At 47.6% G+C, this 26,217-nt stretch overlaps 1 protein-coding gene across 1 annotated transcript in view; it reads right to left on the bottom strand.

Annotated features, from left to right (window-relative positions):
• Nucleotides 1-25,937, bottom strand: part of PLCXD2 (phosphatidylinositol specific phospholipase C X domain containing 2) — a 66,111-nt gene extending 40,174 nt beyond the window's left edge. Inside the window, exon 1 of the mRNA XM_004706391.2 lies at nucleotides 25,680-25,937. Coding sequence (XP_004706448.1) covers nucleotides 25,680-25,842 — 163 coding nt within the window. The 5' untranslated portion in view covers nucleotides 25,843-25,937. The remainder of the gene's footprint in view (nucleotides 1-25,679) is intronic.
• Between the last annotated feature and the right edge of the window lie 280 nt (nucleotides 25,938-26,217).

Raw genomic sequence — 26,217 nt, 5'->3', positions numbered from 1 at the left:
AAAATGTTTAAAAAAAAAAAAAAAGAACCGCTGGGCTAAAGCCAGGTCACACTCATGGGATGCTCATTGCACAAAGGTGTTTGGATAGAAGGCAAGTCTCCACAAGGTCGGGCACTGCCTGTGCAAACAGCAGAAGAGGGAGCAGCAGCGTGCTTTATAACAGCATCCTTTGTAAGGCGCATAAACCAAGGGGAGAGAACAACTGACTCCCATCTCTTAAGGAGGGAAGAGAGAGGAGGACAGAGAGGCGCAGCTCGATAAACAGCAACTCCTGACGCCCGGTCAGCCCATCGAGAGATTCAGAGACTACAGGCCTGTTAAACCATTTTAAAGGATTAAATTTTGTTGAGAAAATAAGATTTATTAATTTTTCTTAAACACAGAGCCCAGAGGACTTCTCTTTATAGAATTTCTATTAAGAAAGCCTCAAGGCAAAATCTTTGGCAGAACAGGAAAAAGAGTGAAAAACTTGCGATTTGGGCTCTCCAGCACATTATCTGACGAAAGGTCCTGCAGCTTAATGGACTTGCAATTATTCAGCAATTCTCATGCATATTAAAAGTTGGTCAAGACATCCCCACTAAAGAGCTGTGATTAAGAACTGACTATGTGTTGAAGGCATGGAGAGACCATTACTTTATTTTACTAATGGCAAAACATCGGCCTCCATATGCATGTGGAATTGATCAGCAGGGCCAAGCTTCCTGGAGAAGAGACACAGATGGTACTGCCTGGCCATCTATCAGCTTGTCATACTGTAGTGCACTGCACACTGCTATGATGCATGAAGTTATGCCAACAACAGATTTCAGCAGAGCTTCCAGACAAAGACAAACTAGGAAGAAGAGCTTAGTGGATCTATTTTCAAAATTCAGCCAAAAAAAAAAAATCTTATGGGGACCATAACAGAACATTATCCTGCAAAAGCTGGAAGGTACTCAAAATACACAGTTGTGACAATAAAGAACTCTAGCACACCAACAACTGTGACGTGGGTGTGAGATTGGGCAACAATGTACTCTGTTGTACTCGTGAGCAGCACGCATCAGTGTCCATGTGATGGCAACAGCAACAACACCAGCACTCCCCAGTAGGAGAGGTCACTGTCAGGGACAGCTCTTTGACTCTTCGGGACACAGTGACAAAGTGGACTCTGGATCCCACCCATGCTGCCTGACTCTGACTTCCTGTGAAGAAACACTTCCCTCCCCAGCATCTTCCTGACCTGCAGCACCCAGCTCTGCCATGATACCGGGCACCACAGGATTGAAGGGCAGCAGCCAAAGGCACTGTTTATCAACAATACCCCAAACCAAACCCACTGCCTTCAGGTCTGTTTGGACTCAAAGGGACCCCACAGAGGGTTTCCTGAGGCTGTAAATATTTACAGGAGTAACCAGTCTCATCTTACTCCCAAGGAGTGGCTGACGGGTTTGAATAGGTGACCTTGTCATTAGCAGGCCAACGTCTACCCAACAATGCCACCAGGGCTCCTTCAAAATTCCTACTGACTAGGAAGGACCTATCTACAAGGGAAGGTAAAACACTGCAAATTTGGTTTGATGCATTGTTGTAGGTACCATCGAGTTGATTCCCGCTTACAGTGACCATAAGCAACAGAGGACTGCTGCCCCATCGGGTTTTCTAGGCTGTACCATTAAGCGAAGAGATCACTGAGTCTTTTTGCCAAGAGCCCCTGGATGGGTTTGACTAGCTACCCTTCTGGATAGTAGCCATGTGTCTAGTCATTGTGCCAGTAAGCTCCCAAGTAACTCCTTCCAAAATGGGGAAAACGTAAAATAAACAAATAAAACTTTCTAAAAGCTCCCTTCAGTGCACATAGTAAACCCTTTATCTTGAATATGAACACGTGATAAGGGTGGCGGTGGTGGGGGTGAGCTCAGTTTTAATCCCTGCTACCCTCTAAGCAGAATGGACCCTGGCAACTGTGGTATTTTTTGCCCGCTAGGCACAACTGAAATCGTCATCCTTGCCATTAATGGCTGGAAGCCGTCCGTATTAAGGGGTGGGTGAGGTGTTCAAGTGGGAGACAGAAATTGGCTCTGCCTCAGAAGGGGAGCGGGGCTGAGGTTGCTCAGAGAGAAAGCTGAGAAAGAGGCAAACCAGACGGGAAAGAAGAAATCGGGGAGGAGAGAAAACTATGGGGGCCTTTTTTTTTTTTTTTTAAAGATACAGAGCAATTTCACGTCTACACTTCAAACTCAACAATGAGTACATGTCTTTACAGCAGCAGTGTGAAGAGCTGCCATCTTGGGTACCCATCAGAAGCAAATAACCCTATTTTCAGACCCTGACTAACACCTGGCTCCCCCCTGGGCATCTACTCTGCTGGACCTTCCCTCCTGGGATCATTTCACCCAAGACATGGACTAACATCCCTGGGGAGTGGAGGGGAGGGGGAGAGAGACCAGGGGGAGGGGTGGCGGCACTAGTAGCTGCTGGGGAGATAGGGCCATGCAGGTCAAGGGGAGCAGCAGGTGGAAAAGCAAAAGCAAGAGACATTTCTCGGCCGGAGATCAACTCAAAGGTCCCTCAATGGCACTTTTCCTTGATATCCTAGAACCAAAACTCTACCAGAAGGGCTAGCAATATGCGTGTTGATAAGGCGGATATATGGATCTGGGGGTGGGGGGCACATTCTCAGGGGGAAAAGGGTGCACGAAGGAACAAAAGCACATAAAGCTAGAAGACGAGGCGGGTGCTAGGAATTCAGTGCTTCACAAATACCGCTGAAGTAACTGCCAAACCCCAACCAAGCTCACGGCCATCGAGTCGATGCTGATCCTTGGCGATCCCACAGGGCAGGGCAAAGCTACTTCTGATGCAACTGCAGCAGCCAGAAAAGGCCCTGTTCATTATTGCACACACAGAGGAGCCTTTCAAGTAGGAAGCAGCTAGTATCTTTTGCATTAGTTGACTCAAGATTAATGGCCACAGAGAAAGTCTAGCTTAAGCTTCACATTGCCCCAAATCATCCGAACGTGGTGTAGAACGAGGCAGGTCACCACTGCAGACGCTGGCATGCGGCTTCTTCCCACCCACAGAAGAGTCTGACAATGAACTTTCTATAAATAATAAATGCCTGGGCCTCTTGGGCTGCATTTGCCTCATTGAAAAGTAGCCTATTACAGAAAGGATGAGAGATTCGCTTGGGCCCAGGGCAAGGCTTGCAAACTTGGAGAAGCCTCTATGTGCACTTGCAGATCTGCATGGTGTCCTGGGTGGTACATTTGGCTGCTAAATCAAAAGGCGGGGGTTCAAGTCCACCAAGAAGCACATGGGAAGAAAGGCCAGGTGACCTGCTTCTGAAAAACCAATGTCTGAAAACCTCTGCATCCCTGCTATACTCTGATACACATGTGATGCCAAGAAGTGGAGTCAACGCCACGACACTGGCAGATCTCCTTTATCCATGTAGATGCCTCTCTCTGTGACTGGTGTAGGAGACTTGGCGGCATAGTAGTTACACTTTGGGCTGCCAACCTCCACGTCAGCAATTTGATACCATCAACCTTTCTGAGAGTGAAAGATGAGGCTTCCTACTCCAGTAGAGTTAAAGTCTCTGAAACCCCCAAGGGCAGTTCTAGCTTGTCCTACCGAGGCACCGAGTCAGAATAGACTCGACGGTTGTGAGTTTGGTTCGGTGATTGCTGTTTCTAGATTAAGTATTTAGCCAGCAGTGACCAGCCCGAGCCTCCCTGAATTGACCCCTCTGTGTTCCTTTCACCCCTCCCAGGATTCTCCAGTCAGCCAGTGGAAGATACAGACAGAATCGCCAGACTCTACACTTCCACTGACATTTAAAGGTCAAGTCTCTGTGTATCGTACACAATGACATTTCCCTCTTGCGTGTATTAAAGCATGGTGATGTGGATTTCTGGGGTAGGAGAGAACCTTTGAAAGGGCATGGGGGCAAAAGGACCTGATTTCCTATAATTTTACTGACCACGTTAGCTGTGATCCCTTGTTCTGTAACATAGAGTTACAAATCAAAGGATTCGTTCATCTGGCTATTGCTCTGCACCTCTGTTCTTCATTGATTGGAATACGGTGAACCTTCTAATAGATGAAGACTTCTAGAAGAAGTGGATCAATGTCAAATACATCCGGTTATCAAATACAGTGAAACTTGTCGCGAGCTGGAACCTGTGTAAGGTAGAAAACTGTCAGCGATGGAAAAACAATACAATGTTTTCCATTACAGCGAGTGATAGAAAGGTGGGGAGACTGCACCCTGTCAAAGGGGAGCACTTTCGAGGCAGGGATGCGGAGTTACAGCTCTCATGGGCTTCACTGGTTGTTCTTTCAGAGTGGGGAGGCTTATGGTCACTGTGGGGCCCTTAATGCCAGAGACCGGGTGTCACCTGTGAAAGATTGTATCTCGAAAGCAGTGTGGTCGAGTGCCTTTTAAATTCCCCCATCCGACCAAAGACCAAACGCACTGCCTGGAGTCGATGCCAACTCACGGTGACCCCAAGAATAGGAGCGAACTGCCCCTGGGGGCTTCCGAGACTGTAACTGCTTATGGGTGTAGAAAGCCATGTTTCTCCCTCCGATTGGCTAGTGGTTTCGAACCGCCAGCCTTGCAGTTAGCAGTCCAACTTGTAAGCAGGGCGCTTTCCAAAATTTAATGGTGAAGTTTATTACCAAGGAATACATTCATTTAAAAATGATCTAGCCTCCTGGCTACGGCCCTCAACAAGGGCTAATATGCACTAAGAGTTTATCCAGGAGCATCTAAATGACATTTTGTTAACGATCCACCATTTCCAGCTGAGTTTCTTGGTTGTCAACTGGCTGTTGGTCTCTGGTAGGCACTCTTTTCTAAAAATATCTAAAAATGACTTTAATTTATTGAGTTCTGATTCTGTGCTGAATTGTAGATGAGGTCCTTCACTCTAGGCGATCTCCTTTGACCTTGGACATAATCATGCAGGGCAGTAATTACCTGTATTTGACAGATGAGGAAATCGAGGCTCAGGCTGGCTTTACAAAGGGTCCAAGTCACAAAGATTCCACGTGGCCAACCTTGGACAGAAACTCAGTTCTGTCAGAACCAAGTCCATATAGGGTGCTACTCTAGGGATGCTATTGTTGCTCCATCTTTTACCGAACAGGACTCGTTTTACTGATTTACATAAGTCAAGTGTATTCCGCATGCACTTCAGGTAGCACAGTGAGCACTGATTTGCCTGCAGAGCAGAATGCCTGGCCCCATTGCAGAGAAATTGATGGAAGGATTAAGGTGATTTAAATTCTCTTTGTAAAGACTTGAAGAATTTCTATGAAGGGACACACGAGGGCACTCTAACCTTCTCGCAGTGGGAGAAAAGGGTTTTCTTTGGTCCCAGAGTTTAGAATGGTGATGATTTAAGCTCTGACACCTGATCTGAATTCTGGCTTGCATCTACACGCAGGACCTCAGTTTCCCTTTGCGACCATTTAGAAAGCTGAGTGAAACGAACCTTAACGTCTCCTCTTCTGGGTCTCAGGAATCTAACGTCTCCAGACTCTCTGGTACCAGCTCATTAAGGGAATTTAGGGCCCTGTGTAACAAGGATACCGCATTTGAGCTATGGTGCTGGTGAAGAATAATGAAAGAGCGCTCCTTACAGACAACGACCTCACCTGCGCTGAACATCTTGTCGGGAGAGACCAGCTCCTGAAGAAGGAGACCGGGCTTGGTAAAGCAGAGGGGCAGTGAAAGAGGAAGACCCTCAATGCGATGGATGGACACTGGCTGCAACAAAGGGCTCAGACATAAGCCCAGTGAGAGGCTGGTGCAGGGCCGGGGCACTGCTTTGCTCTATTTGTGCACAGACAGGAGTTGGAACCCACTCATAACCCACCTTATGACAACAACCACAAGGGCAACAACAACACTGCTTCTCAATCTCCTCACGGTTTAATGTGTGTTACTTTCTAACTTAGGATACTGCGGCAGAAAACGCATCCTAGATTTAGCTCACTGAATTTGCAACACGCAAATCATACCCCTAAGCCTGAGGATGGTTTATACTGTGATTCTGGTTTATCTGAGATGCTGGCAGATTGTGGGAGAGAGCCTACACTACATGGACAGAGTGCCTTGGCTTGGAGCTCATGTGTCAGTAATCATAGGCTAGCTCCCTTCATTCTAAAGACTGCTGCTTGTTTGCTTTGTGGGATGTTTTTTGGGGTGAAATTTTATTATGGGCACGGGAACAAAAACAAACACAATGAACCACAACCTCCTTCACAGCCACCTAGCTTGGTTGAGATGTTTCACGGGACGGGGCTATTTTGAGATTCATTTGACAAACTGAAGAATGACCGAGATACAGGGCAGCTTGGCAGCTAGATCCTCTCAAGGGCCCGCGGGTCTTCTCTGCTTCCTGTAAAAGCAGGCCTGGGTGAGCCAGCGCTGTGCCAGGGGATGGGGGAAATGGAGGGGAAATCCAGTCGGTAGCCTTCTAAATGTCACAAAATGATGGGCTTTAAGGAAATGTGTACAATACACAGAGCAGGGCAAGTGCATCAAAACACGCCCCCCCTCCCCCGCTGAAAGCTGCAGGGGGCTCTTTCTCTAGGAGGCAGCAGGGTTTCTTCCTCTGACGAGGAGGAGATAGACCACTTAAACCACTGGGCTGCTTTTGTTCTGTGTCAATAAAGAGCCTCCTAAATGTTTGGTCTGGGGGGTGGGGAGGGAGAGCCGTGTTCAGCTGGAACAGGTCGACGGGCAGTTAGTTCTTCAAAGCGCAGCCCCCCTCATGGGCACTCAGGCATTAGAAGGCTGGCATGGGAACAAATGTGCGTGGATGGGAAGAAACCACGCGTTATCACGGCCAACAAAGGGAACTGGCTCTACAGCCACACTGGGTAACCTCCAACTCCGTCGACGCAGTCTTGCACTCAAACGCGAGTAAGTGAATCTGGCAAGAGTGCATGTCTAGAACTCCTCAGGAGGCTCCGTGGCTGCTGCTGGAATCTGGTTAATGTCTCTGTGCCTCAACGTAGTTGTGCACGTATACGATGAGGACAGCAGTCGCCCCCAATCACTGAGATGTTGTGAGGATCCCCAATCTCCAAATTCAATGCCATTGAGTCGACAGACTGGCCCTTGTGGTTTTCCGAGGCTGTACATCTTCACGGGAGCAGAAAGCCTCATTTTTCTCCTCTCACTGGGGCTGGTGGGTTCCAACTGTTGACCTTGTGTTAACAGCCCGACTCAGAACCCACTATGCCACCAGGGTGCCTGGTTATAAGGATTCAGTGGGTTTATATCACCCCAGCAAAGCCATGTCTGGCACCTGCTTGGTGCCCTGTGCGTGCTCTGTCAGTAAGCTAGTCCCAGAGTCAATCCTCAATATTTGTGGGTTCCATATTTGAAAAACAAATGTCTACTCCCTAAAACTTATTGGCAACCCGCGGTGGACACTAGGATGGTCCTCTGGGACCAGACACAAGTGCAGAATGGTGACAAGTCACAGTCACGTAGGCACATGCCCTCGGCTGACGGCGAGTGGCCTTTTTATTTCAGCTCTCAAACTGCCAACAAGTGTCTTTTCATGGCCTATTTTTGCCACAGTGTGTGTGTGTGCATGTGTGTGTATGTGTATTCTGCAGTTTAAAGTGGCCCCTTACATAGTGTTGAGCAGGAGAATGATGGGACTTCCTACTGCTCTAAAGAGTTACAGTCTTGGAAACAGTCCCATTATACAGTCGCTCTGAGTCAGCATTGACTCAGTGGCAGAGAGAGAGAGAGAGGGGCACCTAGCATTGATGTCCTATCTGGTGTTTCTAAAGCACGTGAAGTGCCGCTCAGAGAACATGGGCACTGCACGCTGGGATGTCAGGAAAGCACCCGGTGGCCAGGAGTACAGTGCTGTTGGCTGTGAGTGCAATGCTCATACTCAACATCGTGGCTTCAAGCAGAAACACTTTAAAACGGGGCGAAGTATTACACAACTGACAACAATGTTGTGACAGGGGAAAGGAACCTAAGTCTGCATTTTCCCCAGGAACAAGGGTTCAGCGGTTAGTAAATTCAGTGTCCATGGCAACTGGAGGGCACATTTCCGCAGTGAATAACGAAGTGACTGGACTATTACTATTATCGGTGTTAGTATGCTGGGTCGTATGTTTAAAGGCTTGGCAATGCAGCTGCAAGATGTTGCCTTCTCCTAGGCATTAGTACTGTGTGTCCTAGTATGTCTTTTTTCTATGCAAATTTTCTATGCAAATTCCTTCTAGACACTGCATCCCAAGAGGCCATGTCTTCTTCTCCCTCGCTCCCTTCTTCGCTTTCTTCCCTTTTCCCATAAAGCGCTGTTCTAAACCAGGCCCTGTCAATGGCATTGAGTATACAGAGGTAGCAAGCCACTGCCCCTGACTTGTGGAATCCACCACAGCGGAGGGACAGATACAAAGTCCCAAGAGGATACAATGCACTGTTTGACGGAAGTGTGCCCACGATTAGTAATTGAGCCATTTCTTGCAGAATGAAGTTGAGCAATGACGTAGATGTATTAGAAGGTAGGGTTCTTCTAATGGATTGAATTGTGTCCCCCCAAAATATATGTTGACTCCTAACCCCTGCAGCTGTAAATAGGACCCTGTCTGGAATAGAGGTTTTCTTTTTTATGTCCATGAGCTCATGCTATGGTGGATCATAGTGAGGGGGTTCTTGAGCCTAATCATTTCTGAGCGTTAAGAGAATACAATGGACAGGGACACACACAAGGGGAAGATGCCAAGTGCAGACAGATCTACATGGCAGGTGTATCTACACGCCCAGGAACTCCAAGGATTGCTTTCCCCGAGCAGGTGAAACAAAGAAAAACCTTACCCGAGAGCCAGCCCCTGAATTTCAACTTTCAGTCACATGAATCATGAAAAGGAATTCCTCCATGGTACAGATGGTTAAGCGTTCAGCTACTAATTTGAGAGTTGTCTGTTCAAATCCACTCAGAGGCACATCAAAAGAAAGGGCTGGTGCTCTATGAGGAAGTGTCATGTAAACGTACGTAAAAATTCCCATCCTTTCAATCACACCTGCCACAAACATTTGAAGCCCCCCTTGTACTTGCCAAAGATCCGAGCCATTGAAAGCGTCTCAGCACACAGTTCCACTCTGATACACATGAGGGCACCAGGTGGAGAAACCAAGTCAATGGCAACAGCCTTGGCCTGGCCTGTAAGAAAACGCATTTCTGTTTCTTTAAAACCACCCACTCGTGGTATATTTTGTAAACCCTGGTAGCATAGTGAGTTTCAAGATGAGTTGCTAACGGAACGGTCAGCAGTTTGAACCCCCCAGTTGTTCCGTGGAAGAACGATGAGGCTTTCTTCTCCTTTGAAGATGTACTGCCTCTGAAAGCCAAAGGGGCCGTTCTACTATGCCCTATAAGAGGGTTACTGTGACTCAGAATCACCTTGATGGCAGTGGGTGTGAGAGTCTGAGGTCACTAAGACGAGATGGATTGACACAGTGGCTGTAACAACGAGCTCACCCTTAAGAACAATTGTGAAGATGGTGTTTCATTCTGTTGTACACGGGGTCACTATGAGTTAGAATAGCCGAGAGCAACTCATATCAACAACACGATAGAACTGACCAGCGAGGGAGGTTTCTGATCTAACAGATCCCTAAAATGAGGAAATGGCTTTGGAATTGGGTTATGGGTAACGGCTGGAGGAATTTCAATGTGCTTTATAGTGAAAGGGGCCCTGGTGGCATAGCGGTTACTCGGGCTGCTAACCTCAAAGTCAGTAGTTCGAAACCACTTGTGGCCCCAGGGGAGAAAGCAGCCGATATTAAGGGCTCAGGTGGAAGGCAAGTGTTTTGAGAATGATGATGGCAACAAATGCACCTATGAGCTTGACACAATGGATGGATGTATGGATTGTGATTGGAATTGTACGAGCCCCCAATAAAATGATTAAAAGAAAAAAAAGAATTACAGTCTCTGAAACCTACAGAGCAGTGATACTCTATCCTACCGGGTCACTCTGAGTCAGAATCAACCGGACAGCTGTACAAAAGACAGTAAAAAGCCAGACTGCCTGGAAGAGACTAAGACATTACGGGGGGTTCCCAACAGGGCGCAGAACAAACCAAGAACATTCGGAAAAGCTTCTCTCATCATGAACAGAATGTCGCAGAAATGTGGACATTAAATGTGCTTCTGGTGAGTTGTTGAAAGAAGATTATGAACATGTTACCGGACAATGGAGGGAAGCCACCTCTTGTTATACGGTGGTAAAGAACGTGTTGGATTATTTTACATTGTGTTGTAGTGGTAGAATTTATAAGACTTCCAAGCAAGATCTTACAGAGGCTGTGTGGTTTATGCATACATTCCAGACATGTCTTGAGAAATGGACTGTGCAAACAAACAAAACCTTAAAACCAGCACCTGAATATTTTAAACATCGGACGAGGAAGAATGTACAGGAGTAGATGCATTTGAATCGTGGTGCAGGAGGAGAATGGGCAAAGCACCGTGACTGCTCAGCAGACAAACGGATCTGTCTGGGAAGAAGTACAACCAGAATGGCCCTCAGGGACAAGGACAGCGAGATTTCATCTTTGTGTTACAACTCAGGTAGACTAAGGTGGTATAAGCTAAGGTGTAAACTAAGATGGTGCTAACCAAAAGGTTGGTGACTGCATCCTCCACCCCCCATCCCCAAGGCACCTCAAAAGGAAGGCGAGGCAATCCCCTTCAGAAAAACCAGCTACTGAGAATCCTAGGGAGCACAGTTCTACACTGACATACGGGGTTGTCAAGAGTCAGAATCAGCTTGACAGCAACCAGGTTGAATTTAATCTCTGTGAATATGAAACTAAATGTGATGTGCCTGTGAGCTTGATAGTTCAGTTGCAACTCACAGTGCCTCTGTAGGTCCGAGCAGGGCTGGCCCACAGGATTTCTCAGGCTGTACTCTTTATAGGAGCAAATGGCTAGATTCCTTCCACGGAGTGGTTGGTGGGCTTCAACTGCTGGTCTTTCAGTGAGCAGTCCAGCACTTAATGATGGTGCTGCCAGAGCATAATTTTGCATGTTGAAATGTAACCCAAGGACTGCCGGTACTTGTTGTCCATATTCATTTGAAGAGTTCCCAGGTCTGAAAAGAATCCTATAGCAAGAACCCTACCGCCACCATTCACTCCAGTTTCTTGTAGCCCAGCTAGTCCCCCGGGGGTGACCCTGGTCCACCGCTCATGATTCCCAGCCTAGTGTCTGTCCTCAGCCTGTGTAAGGTCCCTTGGCTTCTTGGCTCATAAAAAGAGTACCATGGGTGAAGGAAGACATTGGACAGTGTAAGGCATGACAAAACAATAATTTATAAATTATCAAGGGTTCGTGAGGGAGGGGATGGGGAGGGGAAAAATGAGGAGCTGATACCAAGGTTTCAAGTAGAAAGAAAATGTTTTGCGAATGATGATGGCAACAAATGTACAAATATGGTTGACACAGTGGATGTGTGTATGGATTGGGATGAGTTGTACGAGCCCCCAATAAAATGATTTAAAAAATAAAATAAGTCTTAAATTAAAAAAAAAAAGAGTACCATATATACTCGAGTATAGGCCCACCCAAATATCAGCTGAGGCACCTAATTTTACCACAGAAACTGCATAAAAAATGTGCTGAAAAAAACCTGGCTTATACACAAGATACACGGAAGCCTCTGCTTCCAAGCTCTGTGCCTTACACAGTTGCTTTGTTACATTGTGAATAATTAAGAGTCTAATAGGCAACTGATTAAAAATGAAAATGGCCACATGGCCTCCCCGAGGTGGACCCTCTCGGCAGTTAACACCAATCCTCTGTTGTTATTAACACTCTTGCCCGTGCTCCTCAGGAAATAACCAGGTCTGAATGTTTAGCCCTGTGGGTTGGCAGGAAGGTTTAAAGAGGTTAGTGCTTGGTTTTGGAGAGTGCTAAATGGGCTCCCTGGCCTTGAACCTGGGACTCATATTGGCTTTGTCTTCTATACCCTGAAGATGCCACCTTTCTGCACTTGCCCGTCTGAAACCACGTTCTCTACGGATGCTGCATTTTCCCCTGGCACCTAACTCAAGGGTGAGAGATGGGGGCCCTTCATACCAGGCGTGAGCTGCAGGAAATCTGTGCCTGGGAGGTTTCCTTTTAAATTTATGAGTGCAATAAGTTAGGATAACTGCTCCTGTTGGCATAGTTTCTATTTTTCTTTGTACTGTGTTAGGGGGTTGTCTTTCTGGGGGTGAGAGGTTTTGTTTTTGTTCTGGCACATTCTTCCTCGTTGATGCAGATCATTCGAAAGCTAGAAGGGCAGAGGGAGATGAAGGGAGCCGGGGGTGACGAGAAGAGGAACGCACAGAAAGGAAGCCGGGGAGGGGTCAGGACAGCGTACCAGGCCCAGGCAGCTCTCTGAACATTGTTCATGCATTCGTGCCAGCAAGGAGCCCTGAGGGCCCAGCTGCTGACTGAAAGATGAGAGGTTTGAACCCACTGGCAGCTCAGAGCAAAAAGACCTGTGATCAGTTCCCCTAGGGAACCCCATGAGACGGGTGTTTTCTGTCCCATAGAATCACGAGGAGTCTGAGTCGACTGGGCATAATGCAACCATACGTGCTGACCTTTGTTCTGAATACATCTGCTCAGTGTCAACCACATGCCAGCAATGCTCTACGGATGGGAGAATGCCGTTGAATCAGGCATGATCATGACCTCAGAAACTCACAGTCAGGCGGCCGAGACAGATATGGCAATCATTCCCACCCTGTTTCCTAGGTCGTCAAATATGAGGGGAGAGAACAATTAAATGTGCTTGGTGCAGTCAGGTGAATTCACGAGAGAGTGACTGGGAGCTGGCTCACATGCATATAATTAAGTCCGAAAGTCAAGAGACCATGAAATTGCCCTCAAGGACTGCAGGGATCTTATTTTGTCTGACTTTGTGTTTAATAAATCGTTTGCTCTATTCAGGAACCCTGAGACCAGTATTGATACATGCTTTCGCAATAAGCTCAGGGAGTCTGCAGTGCCATAGTTAGGCACTGGATTTTAAGCAAAAGATCATCACATCAAACCCACGAAGAGACCGAGAGAGGCGGCAACCTACTGCTCTAAAGATGGCAGCCCAGAAAATCCTAACGGGCAGTTCCGCTTTATTGCATAGAGTCGCTGAGAGATGGAATGGATTTGGTGACACCCCACATCAACCACAGGAGCTCAGGTTAGGTGAGAGGCACCAAGCCTCCTGAGGGCAGGACACTGTGAGAATTCCATTGCCCACGTATCTTCCATGGTGACCATATAGGGCAGAGTAGAACTGCCTCTGTAGGTTTGCAAGGCTGGAAATCTTTATAAAGACGCTCATCTTTCTCCGGCGGAGCAGCTGGTGGGTTCAAATTGCTGACCTTGCATTTAGCTGCCCAACTTGTGACCGACCCACTACGCCACCCGGGAATGCTGGGAGTTGGGATTCAGTTTTGAAGGTATATGATTCATGTGAGTCAGAGGGTTCTCAATCCCATGACTAGGACTCATTTTAAATGCCTCTACATATGGCTGTGTATACATTGTCTTTTGAAAGATTTTCTCTTCCTCAGGAGCAGTGTCCAATATAGTCCACCCTCAGCCCCAAAGAAGGGATTGCAAAAAGATATTTCTTTATCCATCCTGATATTAAGTAGCCTTCAGACAGGTGGCATCTTTTGTAAAGTAACGCCACACAAGGGGCACACTCTGATGAACTTGCTCTGCTGTGAGATCACCAGACACCAGCCTTTTCGTCTTTACCACAAAGCACCTCCGCTTAGGGGAAACTGGGGGAATGTTTCAGATCGGAGACAATGAAAAGCAAACTCACTGGCATTGAGTCGATTCTGACTCGTAGCAGCCCTGTAGGACAGGGTCGAACTGCCCCCGGGTGGTTTCCCGAGACCGTAACCCTTGACAGGAGTCGAAGACAAAGTTGGAGAAGGGGTGATATGAAATACTCTCCAGCCTCTGCTCAGACTCTTGGCTGCAACCCTGGTTGGAGGCACGTGAAGTCAATGGTGTTTGAGGGCTGTGGCACGGTAACTGACAGGTCCCGATACACAGCCGGTGTGTGGTGTTGCGCACACGGACAGCCTCCAAGGGATGCCAGTATGCTCCCGGAAGCCGTTCAACAGGCAACTCCAGAATTCAGACTGAAGGGGCACAACCCCAGATGTGCACATGGGAACACATCTCACTGGATTAGCAGTTCGAGAGAGAGTGAAATAACAATTAGGTCTTTACAAAAATGATCTAAAACCAAGGTTATCAGCCTTACAATGTAAACCATCATATATAGATGTGTGTGGGGAGTGTTGGGGGTAAATTGTGAACTGGAAGATTCGGTTTTGCATCATCCCCATTGGGCTATCTCCATCCTAAGCCTCCTTTCAATGTAACAGTGTCCCACGGGTACCAAACTGACATACATGCTCCCCTCTACCATGCCCGTCCGTACAGGCTCCTTCTGCTATCAGAGAAAGCCGTCCTCCGCCTCCCAGTTGCCCAAGCCAATTCTGCCATCCCATTCATCTCCAAGGCCTATTGATGCATCCCCCTAAGTGTCTCCTGCGTCTGTCTCTCTCTTGTCAGGGCAGCATCACTGCCCACCTGCATGGCCCCATCTGTGTCCTAACTGCACCCCTGGGTCCCAGTTTTTTGCCACGCCAATACAGTTTGTGGGACTGCCACCGCAGTGATCCTTCTAAAACACAAAGCTGACCATATCATGTGCTTGCTTAACACCGTCTTCATGCCAAATAAACCGACAAAACAAACAAAAAAAACCAACTCATGCCATGGAGTCGGTGCTGACTCAGCGACCCTACAGGACAGTGTGGAGCGGCCCCAGTGAGTGTCCGAGACTGTCGCTCCTCATGGCAGTAGAAAGCCCAGTCTTTCTCCCTTGGAGCCACCAGTGGCTAGCAGGCCAGCTCATAACCACTGCTCCACCAGGGCTCTTTTCACTCCCAATAAGGTGAAGTTACATCAGGTTCACACGGCTCGTTGCATCTCCCCTTGACTGGCATGTTGTTGGGTCTTTTGGAGAGGGGGGGGGCGGCAGTACTGATCGGATATTCTGAGAAGAAATGCAACTTTATAGTTAGGTGCTCTAAAATAATTAGACTTTTAAAAAATGCTGTGATTCTCGTATCTGGCCCCTAGAGGTACAATCTGATTATGAGTCATTGTTCTCCTTGTAACATGTGGTAACACAACAATGAGTCGTTTTCATTATTAAATGGACCATCACTTCTCTTCAAGGTCTTCCCACATAGTGCTCCTTAGCCTAGAACACTCCTGCCCTGGTTCCTCTTATCCTGAGGACTAATTCTATGTATCGATCAGATTTTAGATTATTCATCATTTTTTCTAGATTCCTAACTCTCATGAAGATATTCCTTCAGGCAGGAACCTATGCCTCTCCAATCATCCTTCGTAGCATGTTGTTTTGCTGTAACTGCTTAATTAAATGCCCATTTCCCCAACCAGATTCAAAGTGAAGGCAGAAATGGTCTATATTGATCAGCATTGAATCCCTAGTGCCTTGGGAGAGAGTCTGGCGCACAATCAGCACACACACGTTGACCAGAGTAAAAGAAATCATGAGTTGCTAGTCTCATCCCTCAGTCTCCCGCATAACTTACAGGCCATTCTGTTTCCCAGCAGTCATCATATGAAGTTACTTCAGGGGCTTCCACCCATCCCGGACCACGGTTGCCAATGGCTGCCGTTTGCCTTCAGGACATCACTTACTCTTGGCATGACTGACATACAAGGCTCATTAAGACCTAGCCCCTGCCTATCCTCAGTCTCACCTCCAACCATGTCTTTAAAATAATTCTGTGCTCTTACCACACCAGATTGTCCCCACTCCTCACTACCTCTGCTTTGTCCCCCTCTTCTTTCCATTGGCACCCGCTCCTTCTCCCCATGATTTCACACCTCAAGCTTCTCTTCTCTGACCAGTAATGGAATCCTGTAGTGGCTTACTGAGTTTTATAGCTCCCTCATATATTCTTTGGGGGCCCTGGTGGCAGAGTGGGGTAAATATTGGGTTGCTAATAGAAAGATCAAAGGCTAGAACCCACAAGCTTAGAAACTCTTTGAAGTCATTCCACCCTGTCCTATAAGGTTGCCATGAGTTAAAACTGACTCTCTAGCAGTGGTTGATTGGGATGCCATGATGCTTAAATGTTGACTTTCTCCTCTCTTACAAGATTAGAACTTCGAGGAGACTAAGGAGAAGAATCTGATTCATCTTTGCATTCACTTCCTCTAACACAGCTGTTGCTTCCTTTGCTGGGTCCGTCAGGGCCGTTTTTGACTCACTCTATGTGACAACGGACAACTGCTCCCTAGTTTTCTAGGCCAGCATCGTCCCAGGAGCAGATGACCAGACCTGCCCCCAGCACAGCAGCGGGGTGGGTTTGAAATGCCAACTTTGCAGTGAGCTGTCAGGCTGTCGTGCCACAAGGACTTGGCACAAGAGGCCACGCATTAAATGTTCTTTGAATGTATAGTTTCCCTTTAAATGAACACAATGGTGTTATATGTGTGTGTGTAAAATATGTTATATATAGAAGCATACAGTAAGAAGCCTATATATACTCTATATATTATGGTATATATACAATAACATAGAGTATATATAGTAATATGTAACTATATTATTGTACAAAAACAGTAATGTATAATATATGTAATATATACACACAGTAAGAGGACAATGGAGTGAAAAAGTACCAATAACTGTTTTGCACCAAATCAGCACAATATGCTTGCTCATCTAATTTTCTTGGGATCCGTGTGAGCGCCTCCCGCCAGGACTGTGCCCTGAGCTCAAGTTCAGGGAGGCAGGATGGGAACAGTCTCTTCACCTTATCTGTGTGGCACTTTAAAAGCTGGCTTCAATTGCACTTTAAAAAGACTGCTTTCAGTATACAAGCCTTCAAATCATATATGTTCATAAAATATTCATTGCACCCTGACAGCATCTACCAATTTTTCAGTTCCCCCATGACTGCAGAGTGCTGCCGCATGCCAAGGTATCTGCATACAGGATCCGAATGTTTCCATTTCTTCTCCTGCATTCTGATGTTGTCAGGTCTGCTGAGAGCAGTGAGGGGCAGTACTGACAACATATTCTCTGACAAGAAATGACACTTTACAGTCAGGATCTCTAGAATAATTAGACATTACCCAAAACAAAACAAAAACCCTGCTGTTCCTTATTCCCTTAGAAACTGTCATCAGCACCGGCGACATGTCTGTGTTTTCATTGTGGGGGTTAAGACATCATGGCGACTGTCTTGGTATCTGGTGCAGCTATAACAGAAAGTACCACGAGTGGGTGGGTTTAATCAACAAATTAATTTTTTCTCACAGCTTAGGAGGCTAGAAGTCTGAATTCGGGGCACTGGCACTGGGGCAAGACTTTCTCCCTCTTTTGGTTCTGGAAGAAGAGTCTTCTCTCTTTTAAGCTTCAGGTCCTGGGAGCTCTTCAAGTAGCTTGGCATCTCTCTTCCTCATCTCTGCTCTGCTCACTTGCTCAAAAGAGAATGACTTATGTATGATACAGCCTACACTCATTCACCTTCATTACCATAATCAACCAAGACAACCGATTCTCAAATGGGATTATAACCACAGGTATAAAAACCAAAACCAAATCCACAGCCTTCGAGTCCATGCTGACTCACAGCGAACCTATATGACAAAGCAGAACTGCCTCCATGAGTTTTCCAAGACTGTACCTCTTTATAGGAGCAGGAATCCCCATCTTTCTTCCACGGAATGGCTCGTGGTTTTGAACTGCTGACCTTGTAATGAATAGCCCGATGCATAACCACTATACCACCAGGGCTCCTCAACCACAGGTATAGAGATAAAGATTTATAACACGTATTTCGGGGGACATAATCCAATGCATAATAACAATCCCACCCCGCACAGCTAAATGGAAAAATGCTGCTCGGTCCCCCTGATCAGTGGTGGATGGAGCAGCTCTGACCAGTAGGGTTTTCATTGGCTGAAGTAGATCCTGGGCCTTTCTTCCTGGTCCATCTTAGTCTCATAGCTCCACAGAAGCCTGCTCAGCATAGCAGGATGCAAGCCTTCACTGATTGGGTCCCTCATGGGGCACTGCTCCCAATCGAACCCGGGTCTCCCAGGTCTCCCACATGGAAAGTGAAAATCCCAACCAATAGTCTCCCTATGCTTCATTGAGAACGCCAACTTAGAGCAATGCAGGTCTCTCTGGCACAACCTACCTGGTAAATCTCTACAGATACATACATGGGATGCTCTCCGACATGTTCAGCAATATATGTAATCCAAATTCCTGCCGAGGTTTAACAATGCAAGTGAGACAGTAGAAAACTTCCTGGATATTCCCACGGGCAAATATTCAAGCAGATTCAGTCACAGGTCTCTTCCACTAAAGTTTGGTTTCTGATGTGTGTTCTAATTATTTCCATACACACAACCACCTTCTGTGTTGTTAGGTGCCACCGAGTCAGTTCTGACCCATAGAGACCCTACAGAGCACAACAGAACAAAGCACTGCGCAGGCCTGCACCATCCTCACAATTGGTCCTATGCTTAAGCCTATTGTTGTAGCCACTCCACCTAATGTCTAAAATGTCTATAAATATTGCCTCCCCTCTCCGCCTGGGAGCCTCGGGGCATAATGGTTACTCCTTGCCCTGCTAATGGAAAGGTCAGCAGTTCACAACCACCAGCCGTTCCAAGGGGGAAAGACGAGGCTTTCTGGTCTCATAAAGATTTATCACCGCAAAGTCCCCGAGGTCCCTGAGGAATTCTGAAAATAGATTTCGGATTCTCGGGGCAGGGCTTGGCTCTGCATCAGACCCAATCTCACAAGGGTCAGCAGATGGAGCTGGAACTATCCATAGGCTATTTTTGTCTATCTATGTAAGATAGGTAGGAAAAACAATCCTGTGGAGAAAACAATGGGACCGATAGTTCTGGGGGACAGGGGAGAAGATGAGGTGGGGGAAAGGGAGGAGGAGCCAATGAACCCAGGGCCAAGGGAACAACAAGAGATCTAAAATCGATGGCAAGGTGGGCATTGCATGCCTGGTGGGGTTCGATCAAGCTTTCTCAGGACATGGCTTCTGTGATGTGGGCCCAGCCAACTGCCACTGGATGATGACAAGTTGCCTCCACATCCCGGCCTGTAGGGGCACTGGAGGGGGTGAGGAAGGCATTATTTAAGATATGAGGATTTATTCACAGGAAAGCCCTGTGTTAACAGCCCCACTTTAGGCTTGGGAACAAAATGCCTGGGTGGGGCGGGCCAGTGTTGGGGACTGAGGTGCACAGGCAAGGACTTGGCTGTACAGCCCTGCCACTGAGAGATGTGTTTTCCCCCAAAGGCTCTGGATGTCAGCTGATGACAAAATCCGACAGGTGAAACTGGGATGTGTAGGCAGGCCAGGGAAAGTAGGTGAGGAGGATTCTCTGGCCCTCTGATCCGCTCCCCTCTGACTGTATTCAATACTTCTGATGATCAGTCATATACTGGCCATCCCTCGTTGTATCCTTCCCTGCACTCTGAAGTCCTCTTGAGGTGATGACCATTCAAGTGACCCGGATCTGATCTGAGCAGACACACAACTGACCCATTCGGCTGAATTGGACCGTCAGCTCTTTTTCAAGGTTGAAAATGGCCTGAGCGTATATGGGCTTCAAATGACGTCTCTTTTAAATTAATGATTATTGTAACAGATAATAAAATAAGCGATCTTTTAATAAATGATAATTGTAACAGATAATAAGAAGATACATGATAATAGCAATTATAATGATGATATCTCCTATTAGGGGGCATATTTTGTACCAGGCAATCTTCTAAGTGAGCTAGAGGAATGAATATATTCAATAAGGTACACACCAAATCAAGCAGTGTCAATATTCTCTCTCGGACAGAGAAGAACACTGAGGTAGAGCGGCTGAGCAGTTTACCCATCACACTGCTTGTAAGGGGCAAAGCCAGTACGCATCTGCAGAGAGTCGGCTCTAACATTCACACTCTGACCCAATGGAGCCTGAACCCACTTCACAAAGACACGTGTAATTCTGGAACGCCTGTGGCTCTTGGGTGAATTGTGCATGGGGGAGGGGAAAGGGAACCAACGGGCTTCATTAAGAGATAACACAATGAACGACAATCACCAACGTCATATCTTTTCTTCCCTCAGGATGACTCAATGAGGAAACAAAACCGAAGGAAAAATAAACTATTCCCACTTAATAGATTATTTTGGTGCGATATATATATATATTCTTCCTTGGCTGGGTCAGCTCTGGTAAATCCAACTCCATCCTTGGTTTACCTATCTCAAATTCTCTATGAGACTGATTGGGCTTGTCCCTGAGTCATCTCACGATGTAGACTATCCTCAGAATCGAGTCAACCTAAATTTTCTTGCGCCACAATTTGGCCTGGGTCCTAAACCTCTGTTCAATACAGACCTAGCTCAACTACCATGGACTGCCAAAGAACGAGCACATTGTTCTTGGAGCAAGTGTAGCCAGGATGCTCCTTAGGAGAGAGGATGGCAAGACCTGGTCTCATATCCTTCGGACATGTTAGCAGGAGACACCAGTTCCTGGAGAAGGACATCCTTTTTGGTTGAGGGCCAGAGAAGACCCTCAGTGAGATGCATTGACACAGTGGCTGCAATGGGCTCCAACATCGCAACAATTGTGAGAACGGTGCAGGACCGAGCAGTGTTTCCTCAGTTATATGTGCCAGGTCACTATGACCTTGAACTGACTCAATGATACATACCAACAACAGCAGCAGCAACAGCTCAACTTCTAGAAGCAGGATTTGAATAATCCTGGAGCCCTGGTGGTGTAGCGGTTACATGGTGGGCTGCTAACTGCAAGGTCAGCAGTTTGAAACCACCAGCTGCCCCGAAGGGCAAAGATGAGGCTTCCAACTCCCATAAAGAGTCACAGTCTTGGAAACTTGCAAGGGGCAGTTCCACCTTATCCTATAGGGCCACTGTAAATTGGAATAGAATCGATGGCAGTGAGTTTGTATTTGTTGCTTCATCCTGCCCCACGGTGATTCTGTCTTTAGCAGTTGTTGCTTTATCCTGATCCGGGGCGATTCTGTCTTTAGGGCACATATATGGGACCTAATTCTTTTTCCAGGTCCTACTCTGTGGGGTCATGGGGAGGGATAGGAATCGCCAAGTGGCTGATGGAGAAGAGGCAGCATGAAAGGCTATGCTCCCCGGGAGGGTAACACGATGGGAACAATCTGCAGCAAGATGACAAAGAGAAGCATCTGTGAACAGAGAGGGAGGGGGGCTGGGGAGGGCTGGCCCCGGGACGGGAGAAGCCGGCCTACAAGCAGGTCCGTGGTAGGAAGGGGACGAGGGGACCGAGAAATGAGAGCAGGGGAGGCAGCTGCTCCAGAGGAAAGATGAGACGCTCCTCTTTGATGAGGGAAGAAGATAGACAGGACGGGTTCAAGGCAAAAGGACTGTCCCTAGGCCAGAAGCTGCACTCTAAGTTCTGCTTCTGACTCTTGCGGCTACTCCATTCTACATTAATTTCGCGAATATTTGGGTTCAGGGATGAGCTTTGGCTAAGGCAGTGGAAGCACCATGCTTTAAAAAAAAATAATGGATTGGAAAATCTTCATATGGCTACTTTAAAAAAATTTTTTTGGAAAGGTGAAACTGACCTATCCAGTTTAGTTCTGATCATGATTGAAAATGTGGGTGCTTATTCTCTAGCTTTTTCTGGGGGCTTATTCTCTAGCTCCATGGGTGAAATCATTCCCCCCATAGTCCCCATGACTGATTCCCTACCCTCTGCTAGGTTTGAGGATTATAAAGAGAAATAGTTGCACACTCTGTCTGAAAGCTGTTTAAAGATCCTGGGGAGACAGAGCCATATGCTAAAGGTATCAGCAAAAGGGTACAACGAGGCAGAGAAGGAGGGGCTCTAGCCATTTCTCTAGTCAGTCCCCACACAGCGTCCCCTGAAAGGCCCCTCACAGTCCTGACGCTCACCCGGACCGTCCTTCGAACCCCAGGTCACACGTCATTTTGTTTACAGAGGACCTTGAATCTTAAAAGTTCGAATTAATCTTTTCCCTCAGTGTGCTTCTTTAACACGTTATTTATATCTGTTTTAACATTTGCTACAACTAGTTTGGGGGGGGGGTGTTTGTTTTCTTAGCTATGTAGGGCGAAGGCATACATATACATAGAGAATGTCTTGGTGCCACTTGGGGCTAGGTGTTGGGCTGCTAATGGGAAGTTCAGTGGTTGTAAACTGCCAGCCAATTCTGGGGAGAAAGATGTGGTTGCCAACAAGATTTAAAACCTGAGGGTCACTGTGAGTCAGAATCCACTCAGGGGCAGTGAAGTTACCAATAAGTACATGCTCAGCCTCTTTGTCAGCAGGGGGATGCCTGCAGGTCTGAGCATGGACCCTTCTTCCAATACTTTTGTCCACCAAGAACAGCTGGCATTAATGAGAATGATTGTAGGATTCAATGCCTTCAACTCTTTCATTGAGAAATCAGATTTTTTTGAATTTCCAGATCCTTTTAGGCTTGTAGCATTAACTGATCCTAAATAATGGGCAATGAAAATCATTATTGAGGTTCTTCTTGAGAATTTTCCAATATGTCTGAGGGACCCTGGTAGTGAACAGGTGCCCTGAACAGTCTGAGAAGACAACAGATCACACGTCTGTTGAGAGAGGTGCCCATGCACACATGTCCTCGCCCATCACAACTACAGCACATGCAGCAGGTGTGCCCACATCTGACAGTTTACTCCATTCCATTCTGCTGCTACGGACAGTCTCTGCCCTTTCCCAGCTCACAGCTGCCCCACCCCCACCCGGTGACTCTGACCTAGTCTTAAAGATGTCCCCCCCCCGCCCCCAACTCATGCAAACCAGGGGGGCTTCAAAAAGTTCCTTGAGACATTCCATTAGCTTTAAATCCCATTTTAGTACAAAGATCTTGAAGCCTCGTCATACATGCCTATCTGCCTATTTCTCCATCTTCACAGTGATATATGACCACTCAGCTAAAGACCAGCTAGTGCTAAACGTTCTCCCCATTCCCCACAGACGTGGTCTACCAGGGCTGGTTTTCAGTTACGTTTCTTGTGGAGAGCGCTTCCCAAGGCCACTCGGTGGCAGAGACAGCGTGAGAGTGTGAGAGCCAGCTATATTGGGGCTGACATCCTAGTTCTGCCATTTAAGATTTGCGTGACCTTGAGAAAATTACATAACCTCTTAGCTTGAGGATTTCCTTATTTCCCAAAGGAAGATAGGTGCTTCAAGGAGGGATGAGGATTTGGGCTAATGTAAGTGGAGGGGAGCTACGGGGTCGTGTTCAGTACATGACAGTTAGTAACGGGGCAGGTGATGATGAAGGGGAAGTGTAAGGGAGGAGGAGGAGGAGAGATGGTGGTCTTAGCAAAGCTTAGCTGAACATGACTGTTAGGCTTTCTCTGAGGAGTATTAAGCCAGATGTAGAGGGAAGCGAAGTCGTGGAGGGAGTCCATGAAGAGTTAACACTCATTAGCTATTCATGGATTCCCTCAACTAGTTCTCTACTAACATGTGATTGTTAGTATTGCAACATGTGAGCTTACACACACACACACACACACACACACACACCACAACACACACCCCTTCCTCCGCATTTCACAAAGTGAATTCAGCATCTTTTGAGACCAGGCCATTTTTGGTAGTTAAACAGGGCTAGACTTCAAAAAGCACAATGAACAAATGCTGTGGCCCCCACAGGGGCTAATCATAACAGTTCCTGTTGCGGCAGCAGGTCTCTGCTGTCGGCTCTGCTGGGAAACTCTAGTAACTGTGAGATACCCTGTAGACGACAGGACAAATGCCAGCTACTATCTGAAGTCACAGAGTCAGAATGCACAGCTAAGGACCTAGCAGCAGTTGTGGTCTGAGCCGTCCACAGGACCAGGAGGAAAGAGGAAGCTCCAAACTACACTGAACATGCCCCGGAGGAGAGGGCCATTTAGGGCCTGCCAAGGATGCCATTCTGCTTGCCAACACATTCTACCTACCATCCGAATCCACAAAACATTTCCCTCGCCACGCCAGAAGGCAAGTGACTAATGCTAAAGGTGGCCTGTGCATCACGTCAGTGATGACTGCCCGGGAGTCAATTAAACATGACAAACACCTGGTGACCATCTGGCATTTCCCAGCGAACTGTAGCCAATGGCCGATAAAACACAAGTGATCACCAGCACAGGGAAATGTAGCAGCCCTCACTGCCTTGTTCAAAAGCCACCAGGGCCCCGGAGACAAGGAACCTGGAAGACCTCCAAAAGAGGAGGAGGGCAGGGAAAACCCTGCCTTGGAAGCCAGCCTTGCTCTTCCTCATGCATAGAAAGCACAGATCTGGGGTTGCATGGGGTCATCTTCCCAGCCAGCAAAAGGCAGGCTAGTCGGAGGAGGCTAGGGGGGGGCGGGCGGTTGACTGGTGTTCTAGGGGTTAGCATCAATTGCCACACTTCCAGGTGGAGACAGTCAGTCCTCGGCTCCTAGAACACTGTCCAAGTACCAGCATTACAGCATGTTACCCGGCAAGCTTGGGCAAGATCGCTGTAACTCAAACACCCTCCCCTTGAATCCATGCTTTACCAGCTTCTGAGCAAAAGGAAGAGGGCCATTCAACAAATCGGACGAGAATGGAGTCAAGGCAGAAAACCTGTAGGAGAGACAGGACTTGGAGCAGAAGTGCCTTTCCAGGCTGCAGTTCTACATCAGACAGGCAGACAGACACCTGTGTATATATAGACAATGCTTCTAACATCGGCACCTCCTCACACCTAATGACTGCCTGTGATGAGCACTGGCATTCTCTATTTATGGCTTCCCCAACAACAAAAAGATGTCTTCATCCTCTGAACCTGTTTTCTACAGCAATCTATCTTTTGTTTGTTTGTTTCTTTCCCCAATATCGGAAGTCAGATACACCAGAAAGAAAATATTTGTAATTTTGATTCAGAGGTAAAATTGGTAAGGGTTTTTTAAAAAAACTCATTTGCCCTTGATCTCTCCTGCTTCTCCCTAAGTGGTTCTAGTCAATGCACCCAATCACATGCACCGCCTCAACATTAAGAGGATAATATTCTTAAAACGAGACTAAACCCACTGCTGTGGAGCCCATTTCCCCCCCGGCCAGTGACAGAGTAGAACTGCCCCCATGGGATTTCCAAGTCTGCAAATCTTTATGGAAGCAGACTGGGCCGCATGTTTCAGAGAGGCGAATGGGTTCGAACCCCCACCTTGGGGGCTAGCAGTTGAATTCTTTATCCACCGTGCCACCGGGGCTCCTTTCGAATGAGTCTATGCAAGCAATAACATAAGATCGTGGCGCTAATATGTTCTCGCATCTCCTTTGTCAGTGATGCAGTGTACTTAAATCTCTTCTAAAGTACTCCTTCCGCGTTGCTTGTAAATCAAAAAGGGGGTTGAGTTGAGGTCGCTGACAATCGTTTTCTCCGCACAATAGAGAAGCAGCCCAGCCCGCGAACAGCACTAAGATGGCAGAATTAAACACAGGAGGAACAAGTAGGAACAGCAGAATACCTGGGATCGCCAGATTGGAAAGGGGGACGTTGTGGAGGTGAGGGGGCAGCGAGGCCATCCAGTCGGCGTTGCAGACCTCCGACGCCGTCTTTGTCCCGCTGGGGTTCGGGGAGCAGATGGTCCCCATCCTGAGTTTCCTCCTGGCTTTCCGCACTGCTAGCATCCCTCTTATAAACCGAGTGTCCAGGCTCGGCCCAGGGCCACTCACTCAGTGGTCATCACTGCCTGGGCCCTGGGGACATGTCAGGGCCACCTTGGTCACGCCCGACTCTCCACAATTCCTTTCCGCCAAGGAGACAGGGGCAAATAGGGGGGTTCCCTCCCGGCCCCTCCGCACCTGCAGTCCCACCCCGTGCGCCCACCTCCCTCAGTGGGCTGGCTTCCCGCCGCGCCAAACTTGGGACGTTCCCGGGCCGAGCCGCCGGAGGAAGGTGGGCTCCGGGAGCGGGATGGATCTCACGGGGACCGGGAGTCCGCGGAGCAGCCACGCCCGGCGCCACTCACACGACAGGTGCCCGCCCGGCACACACGCGCGCCG

The sequence above is a fragment of the Echinops telfairi genome, unplaced genomic scaffold (assembly GCF_000313985.2).
Source record: "Echinops telfairi isolate 266 unplaced genomic scaffold, ASM31398v2 ScPeMD7_6;HRSCAF=24_0, whole genome shotgun sequence".
Classification (NCBI taxonomy): domain Eukaryota; kingdom Metazoa; phylum Chordata; class Mammalia; order Afrosoricida; family Tenrecidae; genus Echinops; species Echinops telfairi.
Note: the sequence above shows the minus strand (reverse complement) of the source record. Positions and strands in the feature narration are given on the sequence as shown.